The sequence below is a fragment of the Schistocerca nitens genome, chromosome 1, assembly GCF_023898315.1.
Source record: "Schistocerca nitens isolate TAMUIC-IGC-003100 chromosome 1, iqSchNite1.1, whole genome shotgun sequence".
NCBI classification, from domain to species: domain Eukaryota; kingdom Metazoa; phylum Arthropoda; class Insecta; order Orthoptera; family Acrididae; genus Schistocerca; species Schistocerca nitens.
Genome location: NC_064614.1, coordinates 1,170,492,121 through 1,170,504,802, shown reverse-complemented (window position 1 = coordinate 1,170,504,802; position 12,682 = coordinate 1,170,492,121). Strand labels below are relative to the sequence as shown.

General features: G+C 43.0%; 1 protein-coding gene and 1 pseudogene across 1 annotated transcript; both read left to right on the top strand.

Annotated features, from left to right (window-relative positions):
• Positions 1-1,111: 1,111 nt before the first annotated feature.
• LOC126233106 (gustatory receptor 23a-like) lies at positions 1,112-1,684 on the top strand. Its single transcript, XM_049942841.1, has one exon. It carries the CDS (start codon positions 1,112-1,114, stop codon positions 1,682-1,684), a length of 573 nt encoding a protein of 190 aa, XP_049798798.1.
• A 4,913-nt stretch (positions 1,685-6,597) lies between these two features.
• On the top strand, positions 6,598-6,715 carry LOC126206762 (5S ribosomal RNA; annotated as a pseudogene).
• Positions 6,716-12,682: the final 5,967 nt, after the last annotated feature.

The window sequence follows — 12,682 nt, the reverse complement described above, 5'->3', positions numbered from 1 at the left end:
CTGGCTTTGTGTAGATAGCGCCAAGTATCTACAGCCAGACAACTTATCAGGCATAACGATAATAGCATGTATAAATATCTCTTTCTCGTGAATCAGTCTAGCTGTCAGTTGAAACCAATCCAAAGTGGTACATTAATTCATGAGATTAGAAATTTATAATGTTCTCTTTAATCTATTTCCAAGATGGTATATGAAATATTTGTATTACCTTAACACTTGTCCTTAAATTATTAATGGTTGTAATATAGGTCTACAAACAACTAGCCCGCGATTGACACAGGATGTAATATTTCTTTGCCGACACTCTCAAGTTAACGACTCATTAGCGCTAATGATTCATTACTGGTATTCGTGAAATTACATTTCGATCGTTATCCCATCAAGAAAATTGAAATTCTCATTTTGTGCTCTGTCTGACAACTAGGTCGTAACTCAGTCGTGAGAGCTACTCGGTTACACGAGGAGAGCTCTTTCAATTATGATCAGTCCATACAGATCTGTTTCTCGATCGAGTGGTCATAGTTTCGAAAGCGCAGTGAGACCATTGTACCTTACATTTCAAATGTTTGGTTTGGTTCCCATCATCAGTGACAACAAAAATTCTTCAACTTGTGCCTTTAGTGTGTCATTAAAGCGACTCACAGGCTACTTCATATGTTTGATGTGGCTTGTCTCTGTCATTGCCTTTGGTTTTTACTGCAGTTATTTAGTAAAGCATATAATCATAATAGATGAGCATTCCCCTATGACAGTGCATTTTGTAATGGTGTTATCTGTTTTACTGTCGATGTTGGAACCAGGTACAATCTTATGTAGATCTCTGTCTACTGGACAAGATGGCGTTAGCAGTATCACGGACCTGGTGCAACAGGTAGATGCGCTGCTCGCCATGCGAGATCACACTTACAGAACGGAAATATATCGCAAAACTCGCCAAAGTGCAATTTTACTTTCCATTACAGTCCTTGTTTTGGTTGTCATACGAGTTAGCTTACTAGCAACCTATTTCTTCAGACTTAGGGCAATAGGTACTACCACCCTGTGCCTTCAAGGTTTTATCACGATCTGGCGAGTTCAGTTTTTCGCCGTTATGCTGGTACTCCGACACAGGATGGGCATCGTCTGTGGACAGCTGCTGAGGAGTACCCGGCCGCCGGCGGGCAGCGAGGAAGAACTGGAGGAGCTGGCGACGCGCGCAGGACAGCAGGTGGCGGCGGGGGCGGTGGGGGCGGAGGTGCGGCGGCTGCAGCGCGCCAGGTTGGCTCTTCACCGCTGCGCTCGCCTCTGCAGTCTCCACTTCGGACCCGCACTGCTGCTGGCCATCCTGGGAGATTTCGTCGAGATGACTTGCTGTGCCTATTGGCTTATAATCCTGGCTCAAGAAACAGACAAGAGAGCGGAAATACTCGTGAAGTTATTTGCACTTACTAACGTCCTGTTACGCCAGCTGGTGGTGTGTTGGGTGTGTTCCTCGGCGGCTGACCGCGCCGACAGGGCTGGTCTGCTCCTGTCGAGGCTGCAGCCGCTCCTGCGTCCCGGGCCAGCAGTCGATGTTCTGCGACTTCCAATGGACAGACTACGAGTTTCCGCTATGGGTTTTTGTGACATCGACCTTCATGTCTTCACAGCCACGGTTAGTGCGGCAGTCACTTATCTCGTGATACTTGTACAATTCCATAAGTGAAGTACTACATAATGATGCTTGGAAGGGCGTCTCTCCTTGTAACAGTGCAATGTACGGAAGCTATCATTGCTGGAAACATCGTCTTGCAAACTCAAAGTTTGTGTCATATTACCTAATAGCAGCATGGTAAGTGCAGGTTCTTTTTCAATCACTCGTAGTGTTTGTTTTATCCATAGGACCGAGAGACATGTGCTTCTAATGAAACAAATAGCAATAAAGCTGTTCTGAAAAATTTTATAGTAAACGTGTGTAGTTATTTTGTTTCTACCTACAGCCTGCATGGAAAATGGAGTTCTAAAATGGATCCTTTGAATCAGGTGACATAAATAATAGAGCAGATCCTCCAGCACCGAATTGGATTACTGCTCCAAAGCATGAGGATGTATTAGGGCTCCACCATAAGCTATTATTTTAATATGATATTTCCAACATATGTTACTTTTAAAACATTCTTTCCTACGTAGTACCTGAGGCAGGTGATATCATGCCCCACGTCTAAAGCACGCACGTAACATATAGGACACCTGCTGGTTCTCCATGACCTTAAACCACCGGCAGAACAATGTCAATACTGTTTTTGCAACACTAACACACTTCATCATGCACAAGAAGCTGTATTAAGTTTCTTTCTTTTCTGTGATCACCTCTGATAAAGAAAAATGGCGAATCATAACATGTTAATGGTTTGCCAAAAATCCGTCAATATTCGCCACAAAGTTGACACACTCCTCACACGTACCTTGATGACAAGTAAATAAGAACCACACATTATACTGCCACTGCTACACAAACAAACGTAGCAGCTTACGAGCATTCAGAATGTATTGACACTTCATGCCCGTGCAGTGGGAGCAAACACTCAAGTGCTGACGAGCTTTAAAGATCTGAAACTATAGAACTGTTTTGTGCATTCACTGGCTTTAATACAACAGTTATTTGTACTGTACAGAACCAGCATAAGAAATTATTTATAATCTATAAATCAAATCTATCAACGAAATCCAAATGAGAAAAAGTTCAAATTTCACTGTACACGTGGGTTAAACGCCACAGACGATACTTACATAATGAATGAGGAGCAATGTATGTAAATAGTGTTTCAAATTCTTTTTAGGTCCAAGGTTGAGTTGTTGTTTTGATCTTCAGTCCAAAGACTGGTTTAGTGCCGCTCCCCATGCTACTCTATCCCGTGCAAGCCTTTTCATCTCCTAGTAACTAAAACAACCTGCATCGAGTTGAAACTACTTACTTCATTTATCGCCTAGTCTACCTCTATGTTTTTCTGTTTTTACCTCCCACTCCCAGCCCCACACTCCCATCAGCACCAATATGACAATTCCTTAACGTCTTAGAATGTGCTCAATTAACAGGCCGTTTCTTTTAGACAAGTTGTGCCATAAATTTATTTTCTTCCGAATTTAGTTCAGTACCTTCTCACTGGTTACGTGAGATCCTCGATTTTCTTCTGTAGTAGCACATTTCAGAAATATCCGTTCTCATTTTGTTTGAACTTATTATCATGCAGGTTTCGCTTCTACACAACGCTTCGCTCCAGAGTCATACTTCCCGTGACGATTTCCTAACACTTCAATATGTATTCGGTATTGACCAGTTACCGCTCTTCACACATGCTTTTCTTGCCATTGACATCTACGTTTTTATATATTCTTTGCTTCGGCCGTCATCAGTTGTTTCGCTGGCCAAAGGGCAAAAAGCACCTACTACTTTTAGTGTTTCATTTTCTTACCCCATTGCGTCAGAATCGCCTGATCTGTTTGACCACATTCCATTGCCTCTCCCTTGCAACAGTTGATGTTCATCGTACTCCTTTCAAAAAATTCAGCTGCTCTTCCAAGTCCTTCGCCGTCTCTAACAAAATTGCAATATCGCTGTCCAATCTCAATCATATTTTTCCTTATCTCAGAACTTTAATGCAGTTTCGAAATTATTCTTTGCATTACGTTACTGCTTGCTCAGTGTACAGATTCAGTAACTCCAGGGATTCGTTACAACCCTGCCTTACGCACACCTCAACCACTGATTCCCTTTCATGCTGTTGGACTCTTATTACTACGTCTGGTTTCTATGCAACTCGTATATAAGCTTCGTTCCCTGTACAATACAGCTGCTACATTCACAGTTCCGAAGAGTTGGTTCCAGTCAACAATGTCAAAAGCTTTGTCTAAGTCTACAAATTCTACAGACGCAGACTTAATATTCCTTAGCCCATTTCCTAAGATAAACTGTTGGGTCATCATTGCCAGCGGTGTTCCGGTGTTCCTACACTTCTCCGGAACTCAGACTCATCATACCTGAGGTCGGCCTGAACCACCCGTACGTAAAGAATTCATGTCAATATTTTGCAACCATGACTTCTGAAACTGATGGTTTCGTAATGTCCTTACCAGTCTGCATTTCCTTTTTTTTTGTAATTAGAGTTAATACACTCTTCTTGAAATCTGGGGGTATTTCGCATGTCTCATACATCATGCACATCAGGTGGACTAGTTTTGACATGGCTGGCTCTCCCAAGTTTATTAGTAGGTCTGAGGGTATGTCGTATACTGCAGGGGCATTGATTCGTGTTACGTCTTTCAGAACTCTGTCAGATTCTTCCCAATCATACCTCTCATCTCATCTGCATCTAGTTCCTCTCTTTTGCTGTGGTACTACAATCAAGATAATTTCCCTTGTATAGCCCTTCTATATATTCCTTCCACCTTTTGAGCTTTCCCTTCTTTGTTTAGTGCTGGCTTTCCATCTGAACGCTTGATATTCATACTGCTACTACTGTTATTTTCGAAAAATTTCTTTAATTTTCCTACAGGTGGTAACTATCTTTCCTATAGTTGTACAACCTTTAACCGAATTGCATTTGTCCTTAATCGTTTTCTGCTTTCCCATTTTGCACTTTCTGTGAATATCCTTTATCAATTTAATTCAGTGCCTCGTGTGATATCCAAGGATGTCTGCGAGCCGTTGTCTTTTTACCTATTTGATCCTCTAGTACCTTCACTGTTTCACCTTTCAAAGCTACCCATTCGGTTTCTATTATACTTGCTTCCCCACTTTCAGTTAATCGTTTCCTAATGCTCCCGATGAAACTCTGAATAAGCTATTGTTCTCTCAACTCATCCAAGTCACAAAACATATATTTCCTACCCTTCTGGTATTTCATCAGTTTTTATCTATAGTTTACAGCGTATCAATTATAGTCAGAGTTCACATCTGCTCCTTGGAATATCTTACAATGTAGGACCTACTTCCTAAATCTCCGTCTTACCAGTCCAGGTCTGTTCTACGTATACAGTCATCTTTCATGTTTCTTAAACAAGGTGCTAGCAATGAATAAATTACACACTATGCCAAAATCTACCAGGTGGTTTCCTCTTTTGCTCGCTGTCCCCAGTTCATATTCTACTACTACTTCTCCTTCTCTTCCTTGTACTACTGTTGTATTACAGTTCTCCATGCAATTAAATTTTCGTTTCCCTTAATATCTGCATAATTTATTTTTATCTCATAGTACATTGAATCTCTTAATCATCTGTGGAGGTATGTAACTCACAAACTTGTGTTACTGTGGAAGGTGTTCGGCCTTGTGATACTGCGTTCACTCTGTTGTTGATTGTAGCTTACTTGCATTCTTATTCCCTTATTTAGTATTAGGCCTATTCCTGCGATACCCCCATTTGATTTTCTATTTAAAACCCTGTACTCATCTGACCAGATATTCTATCCATCCTGCAAGCAGAGTCACTACTTCCTTGTATATATAACTTCAAATCATTCCTGCGATACCTCCATTTGATTTTCTATTTAAAACCCTGTACTCATCTGACCAGAAATTCTATCCATCCTGCAAGCAGAGTCACTACTTCCTTGTATATATAACTTCAACTCATCCATTTCCCACTAGGAACCACCAGGCTCCTAAAACCTTTCACTTAAGTGCTATGGTCCTTAATTTTGTTGCGATTACAATCAACGTATGGTCGTGCAGGTTCCTCTGGGACAGTGTGGCGTTTCAGTTTTTTATTTCACTTTCTTTATCTAAAAGAACATTAATTCAGAAAAACTTCTTCTTTCAGCCTTTCACAATGACCAACAGTCAAGAGTATTGTGGTAACATCATCTCCCTAATAATTCACCTGGTCCATTTGATTTTATTCTGCCGACATTTGAGCGTAAATAAAACATATCTCTCTCCCAACAGCAACGCTCGTCCATAGACTATTATGTTGACATAACAAAAGAAATTTTAGCAGATACAGATAAAGTCGACAACGGATTACAGTAGTGAACTAGGAACAATAAGAAAATCTTCCTACACATTTCTGCTTTTTTCTATAATGACTCGGTGTTGTGTCTTTTGAACAATAAATATATTCAGAGTTCAAGTCCTGAATCTACAGTGCATGTATTTACTTCGTAAAGTTAAAGCAAAGAATGGATCAGCCAGGATTATTGCTTATAAGATATTAATAACCAATTAAAAATTCGTAGTTGCTGAAGTTGAGTTTTATTTGAAATACTCTTCTCTGAATCCTGAAAACACATAATAAAATCAACTCCTGTTCCACATTCAACTTTCTTACGATCACCAACAGGTGGTTCTAATGTTAAAAAGTGAAAGAAGCTCGGCCTGACTACTATGAGCTGTTCCAGCTGTTACCAACAGGTGACTGCAGTGGGTAAGAGCTTTCAAAGCTCCATTTATGAACCGCACTTTGTTTACCACACAAAAGATTAATTAATTTCCACAGCTATGATGTCACAGTATTCTTCACTACTTGCGAAATACATTGGAAACGCGAAAAGTGTGATGTTTACCTTTATTATCTGGGACCTAGTTGAGGTTAAGTAGAACAAAAGACGTTCTAAGAATAAAATTAATGACTTTATCCCATCTGGCCAAAGGCCTTGCCGCAGATGTAACACCGGTTCCCGTCAGATCACCGAAGTAAAGCGCTGTCTGGCTGGGCTAGCACTTGGATGGGTGACCATCCGGTGTGCCGAGTGCCGTTGGCAATCGGGATGCACTTAGCTCTTGTGAGGCAAACTGAGGAGCTACTTGATTGAGAAGTAGCGGCTCCGGTCTCGGAAACTGACATACGGCCGGGAGAGTGGTCTGCTGACCACATGCCCTTCCATATCCGCATCCAGTGACGCCGATGCCTGAGGATGACACGGTGGCCGGTCGATACCGTTGGGCCTTCATGGCCTGTTCGGGAGGAGTTTTAGAGTTTCTTACTTTATCTCATCTATGATGTCACAGTATTCTAAAAGGAATCTGGAAATGTAATGTTTACTTAGCAACAGTATGTAAAGATGTAAAGTGTATTCAATCTGTCGAAAATCTGATGTTCATGTGGATTGTCGATTCAGAGCAGAAAGCATGGTCCTTGTTGTGTCTAGACAAGACAGCCTAGACACAATTCGAGGAAGCCGAAAGGCGCGCTTGAACTCACGCAGGCTGGCGTGAGGTCTGAAACAGGATACGTAATGAATGCTATAAAGAAAAGTACGTAGCTTCTGGAATACTTAACTTTAATCCACATTTGTAGAACATCGCTCTTGATGATACATTAATAGAATCTCAATATCAATTGAATACGGCGCCTTGCTAGGTCGTAGCAAATGTAGCTGAAGGCTATGCTAACAATTGTCTCGGCAAATGAGAGCGTATTTGTCAGTGAACCTTTCCTTGCAAAGTCGGCTGTACAACTGGGGCGAATACCAGTACGTCTCTCTAGACCTGCCGTGTGGTGGTGCTCGGTCTGCTATCACTTACAGTGGCGACGTATACTAATGGACCGCGGCTGATTTAAAGGCTACCACCTAGCAAGTGTGGTGTCTGGCGGTGACACCACAGTCATCGCTGCAGACAGATGTTGCGCCGATTTCAGATCGTGAGAGAGTTGATCAGCAACTCGAAAGCTATTTAAAACTTGTATGCTCGATATATTGCCCACCCACGTGGGAAATTTCATGTATCGTCAGTCAAAATAATGACCCCACATATAAACTTCGAAGTTTTCTCGTTCTCTGTACCAGTTATTGTTTCCTTTTGTAGAGTATAAAGGTAATGGTTCAGTGTTCTAATTTGTGTCTGGAAGACGTGTAGCCTGAATTTCTCTTCGTCTACCTTCTGGTGCTCATAATTTCTTTGCGCTGCTATAACATCGATACTTACTAAGAGCAACTTTTATTTAGTGTTACATTAATGTGCGCGTAAACCACCAAAAGGCGCACATTAAATGATTTCCTCATTTGGTTTCACTCAGCAGGTACGATATTTCTTACACATTCTCTGCCCTGGTTTCAACACATTAGAAGTTTAAAGTACTGCTCGTCAACACAAAGTAGTACCTATAAAACAGCTTGAAGCTAAAAAAATTTAAAGCACAAGTCATTAATATTACCCCTTAATTCTCTTTAGTTTAATTACTATCTCCATATACAATGGTGTATGGAGGTTACATGTAATGTCTGTTATTTAGTAGAAGAAAGTGTTTTCGAAGTTTATACGTACAGGAATAGATGTGGATACAAAGGGGACGATTTAGGTACTAAAATAAATAAAGATGACAAAATAATTTATAGAGAAAAGTTACTTTATTTACGTGACCGGTGTGCAAACATTTGTGAAACGGTGTATAAATAAATAGGCGGCGTCTGAGGTCACGCATCTGTAATTAGTGGTTCTGGATGACAGCAGGAGAGACGATGTAAGCTACAGAGGCGGCGAGAGGTAAGCTACAGCAGGCTGGCATAGCCTACAGTAGGGGTGGCGAAGGCGGCCTTGACAACAGCGGGGGCGGCGTAGCCCACGGGGGCGGCGGCTGCTGCTGTGACAGCAGGCGAACCCAGGAGGCCGGGGGCGGCGGTGGCCACCGCGAAGACCATCTGTGGCGACAAAGAATATGTGTGTCAGAGAAACTCTTCACTGCTCATAACCAACGATTAAATGAGACATAACAACGGCGCTGTGTTGCAGTGCTCTTGTTTCTTTATGCTGTGAACAGAGTGTCTTGAATTCCGCACTGGCAAAGCGTGGCTCGCGAGACATCATCCGACCCTGAGCGGTTCCCCATCCAACTCCACTCGGGCATTGCCGTCATAGTTTGCGGCAAACTACTGTTCGTTTCTTAATCAGCTGTCGAGTGGGGCACCGTCTGTTAGACTTCGAAGAGCATCACTCTTCCGTTAGTCACGTTTGCTCTGCGCGTTTTGTTCACATTTAATCTCTTTAATATTGCTCTATGATTCAAGTTGTCATTTATTATTACGTCTATCGTAGTGGTTTTGATTCTGATTATTCTGCGGCCGTTTTTCTACTATGGTTCTTAATAATCCCGAAAAGAAAGAATACCGTTCAGCATGTAAAACATCCTTGGTTCAAAACACAAATCTACTAATCTTGCTTGACAAATCTCTTCGCGCCATGAAGCCACCCATAGCATTAACTCTCGTGACGATCGAGGCCCTTTTGTCGGTAAGGTAGAAAAAAGGTGTAAAAGAGTTGCATGAAAAATCAAATCCCAAGGAAAAGAGCTGTCTCTAGGGAGGCTGCATACTCGGTTCACTAGAGAAACAATCAAATAACTCATATTAATGAGTTTTATTACTGTAAGACAAATACAATACTTAACATTGTGAGATGTTTTGCAAGCAAAGGGCGACATACAAAATAATCAGTCTTTTTCAAAATAGACCGACACAAGTCTTTGCTACGTAGAGATGTCTAAGGCTAAAGTTGACGCTGCTACCAAAGTGGCTATCATTGACGTTGCTATCCAAGTGAGCCGCACAATTCGGGCGCGGACCTTATGTTCTCTTCCCATAGGGGCCACAGCTGTCACGTAGTCGTCCTGGAAAGGAGGTCGGTCAGCGTGCGATTGGGTGACTTCTTCTCACAGTCTTCTCTTCCCTGTCGTTCTCGACTGGCGGGCCGACGCTTGAGTTTACGCCGTAACAGAAAGGTTTTAAATGCGTCGTTATCTCGTATGCTTAAAATTAAAGAGAGCTCAGAAATGCGACGGTTTACTGGTGAAGGAATCTGCAATAGAACTGGTAAAATTTCTGTCATGCATTTACGGGTGCTAACGGATTGCGGTGTAAACTCGCGTTGCTTAATTTATAATTAAACAAGGAAAATTTGTGTTATTTCCCAAGTTGCTGTGAACTGGGACAAGATTACTTGGAAGTAAACTTTCCAAGATTTGCTTCCGTTAGTGATGAAGTCAGCAATGTGGTTCATGGTCGTTTTAAATATTTGGAATATGTAAAGCCGGATATCATTTTCTTTAATAATCCAATGAATATTAGTCTTACAAGTTCTAGAAATGATATTAAAGAAGAAGTCTGCAACATGGAAATGATCTAATCACGTTACTCACGACATAAAACAGATGCCTACACTTTTTAATGACACAACAAGGTTACAGACGTGCTCAAAAAGTCGCAGATTTCACTCCTAAACAGAAATCTTTCCTTAGCAACATACAATTGTGACAGTACAGTTCATGAGTCGTGAGTCATTCTTGGGTGGGACAGTGGCAGAACATTTGCCCGCGAAAGGCCAAGGTCCCGAGTCTGAGTATCGCTCCGGCACACACTTTTAATCTGGTACGGTGTTTCATAACCGTGCACACTCCACTGCAAGGGGAAAACTTCATTCTGTAAAGTACAGATTCTTCAATGAAGCACGTTAACTCCGCTATTGCAGGCTTTCTCGCAGTATTCCAACGATGAAATTTTCTCAGGTGATTCTTCACCGGAAGATGCTGAGTACGAGATCGTGGAAAAGTTGCGACAGCACAATACCACCCCACAGCTGATCACTTGATGTTCAATACGTCTTTGGATCGTCAACTTGGTTTCACTACATCGCCAACTGAAATAGAATTTGCAGAACGTGTCAAGACCAAGTTAAATAACACGAACTTAAATACTGAAATGTCTGATTAATGGAAGTACAAGACTTCGGGACAAGTACATAAATAAAAATCGATGTTTTGTCAGCGTGTCTTTTGGCGCTTACGTACAGGGAACTGGTATTATCGGAAGTGTGACGGCACCGCGGGGAGTGGAGATGGATAGCGAAGCACTCGCTGGAGGGGACTGATTCATAAGGCACGGTTTTTCAGGCCTGGTCTAGGTAGTGAAACTTCCTGGTAGGTGAAAACTGTGTGCAGTACAGGGGACCAGAATATGAAAACTTGCTTTCTCGCGCATGTGCTAAACAAGCACAATCGTAAATTGAGGCAGATTGTAGCGCAGTCGTTAGGCATTTGTTTTGTTTTGGCATATCAGTGGCACTTGTCTGACTAGTAGGCTCTCAGAGACGAGTGTGGCCTGAGCTCCCAGTTGGTGCACATCGACAGCGCAGAAAGATACGTGTATACCTTCTTTTCTGTGTTTACTTCGTAGATTCTTATCTAAATTGCGTGTGAGTTTCGTATAGGAGGTGTAATTTCGAGTTTTAGTTACTGTAATCGTAAATTCAGGCAGATTGTAACGCAGTCGTTAGGCATTTGTACAGGTTAGTTCATACATTCTATGCGTGTTTCCCTTGCATTATCTAGACACGGACTCGTGTTTCAGTAACTGTTGTTCAACATCGATTAGAATGGACAGGGACTGTGACTGATGTGTTCGGAAGAGGGCTGAATTGGCATCCCTTCGCTCACAGCTGCAGCCTGCGCTGACTTCGGTCACGCAGCTTGAGGCTGTTGCCAATGGGCATCACTGTGGGGAGCCGGACTTGGGTATCACGGGGATGTCCACCTCGTTTGTCCCCAGATCGGTCTGCCGCTGTGGTTGCCCCAGTTGCTGCCCGCAGTGGGGCTGAGCCCTTGCCTGTGGTTGATTGGGAGGTCGTTCCAGGGCGTGCCAGGCAGCGAAAGACGTCCCCGGAGGCTGATCAGAAAGCCTCCCTGGTGCATCTGACAAACAGGTTTCAGGCACTGTCTCTCGCTGAGCCAGATGCAGCTGCCTGCCCTGTTTCAGAGGATGATACTCAGCCTTCAAGGTCGGGGCAAACGCAGAGGGTGGGCTTATTGGCAGTTGGGAGCTCCAATGTTAGGCGCGTAATGTGGCCCCTTAGGGATATGGCGGCTAAGGAGGGGAAGAAATCCAGTGTGCACTCCGTGTGCATTCCGGTTGAAGTCATTCCTGATGTGGAAAGGGTCCTTCCGGATGCCATGAAGAGCACAGGATGCAGACAGCTGCAGGTGGTGGCACATGTCGGCACTAATGACGTGTGTCGCTTTGGATCTGAGGAAATTCCCTCTGGATTCCAGCGGCTACCTGATTTGGTGAAGGCTGCCGGTCTTGCTTATGAGATGAAGGCAGAGCTCACCATCTGCAGCATCGCTGACAGAACCGACTGCGGACCTTTGGTGCAGAACCGGGTGGAGGGTCTGAATCAGAGGCTTAGACGGTTTTGCGACCGTGTTGGCTGCAGATTCCTTGACTTGCGCCATAGGGTGGTGGGGTTTCTGGTCCCGCTGAATAGGTCAGGAGTTCACTACACTCAGCTGGCGGCTACACGGGTAGCGGAGGCTGTGTGGGGTGGACTGGATGGTTTTTTAGGTTAGAAGGCCTCGGGAAAGTACGGCATGGGCTGCAAGCTCAAAGGGTGCATTTCAAATACAGGACGTGCTTGGATCAAGGAACAGTCGGAATTGTTGTAAATTGTTGTAGTTGTGCTGGGAAAGTCCCTGAGCTTCAAGCGCTGATAGAAAGCACACAGAAGCTGAAACCGTTATAGGTACACAAAGCTGGCTAAAGCCTGAAATAAGTTATACAGAAATTTTTACGAAGTCTCAGACGGTGTTCAGGAAAGATAGATTAGGCAGAATTGTTGGTGGAGTGTTTGTGTCTCTCAGTAGTGGTTTATCTTGTAGTGAAGTCGAAGTAGATACTCCGTGCGAATTGGTATGGGTGGAGGTTATACTTAACAGCCGAACTAAGTTAATAATTGACTCCTTC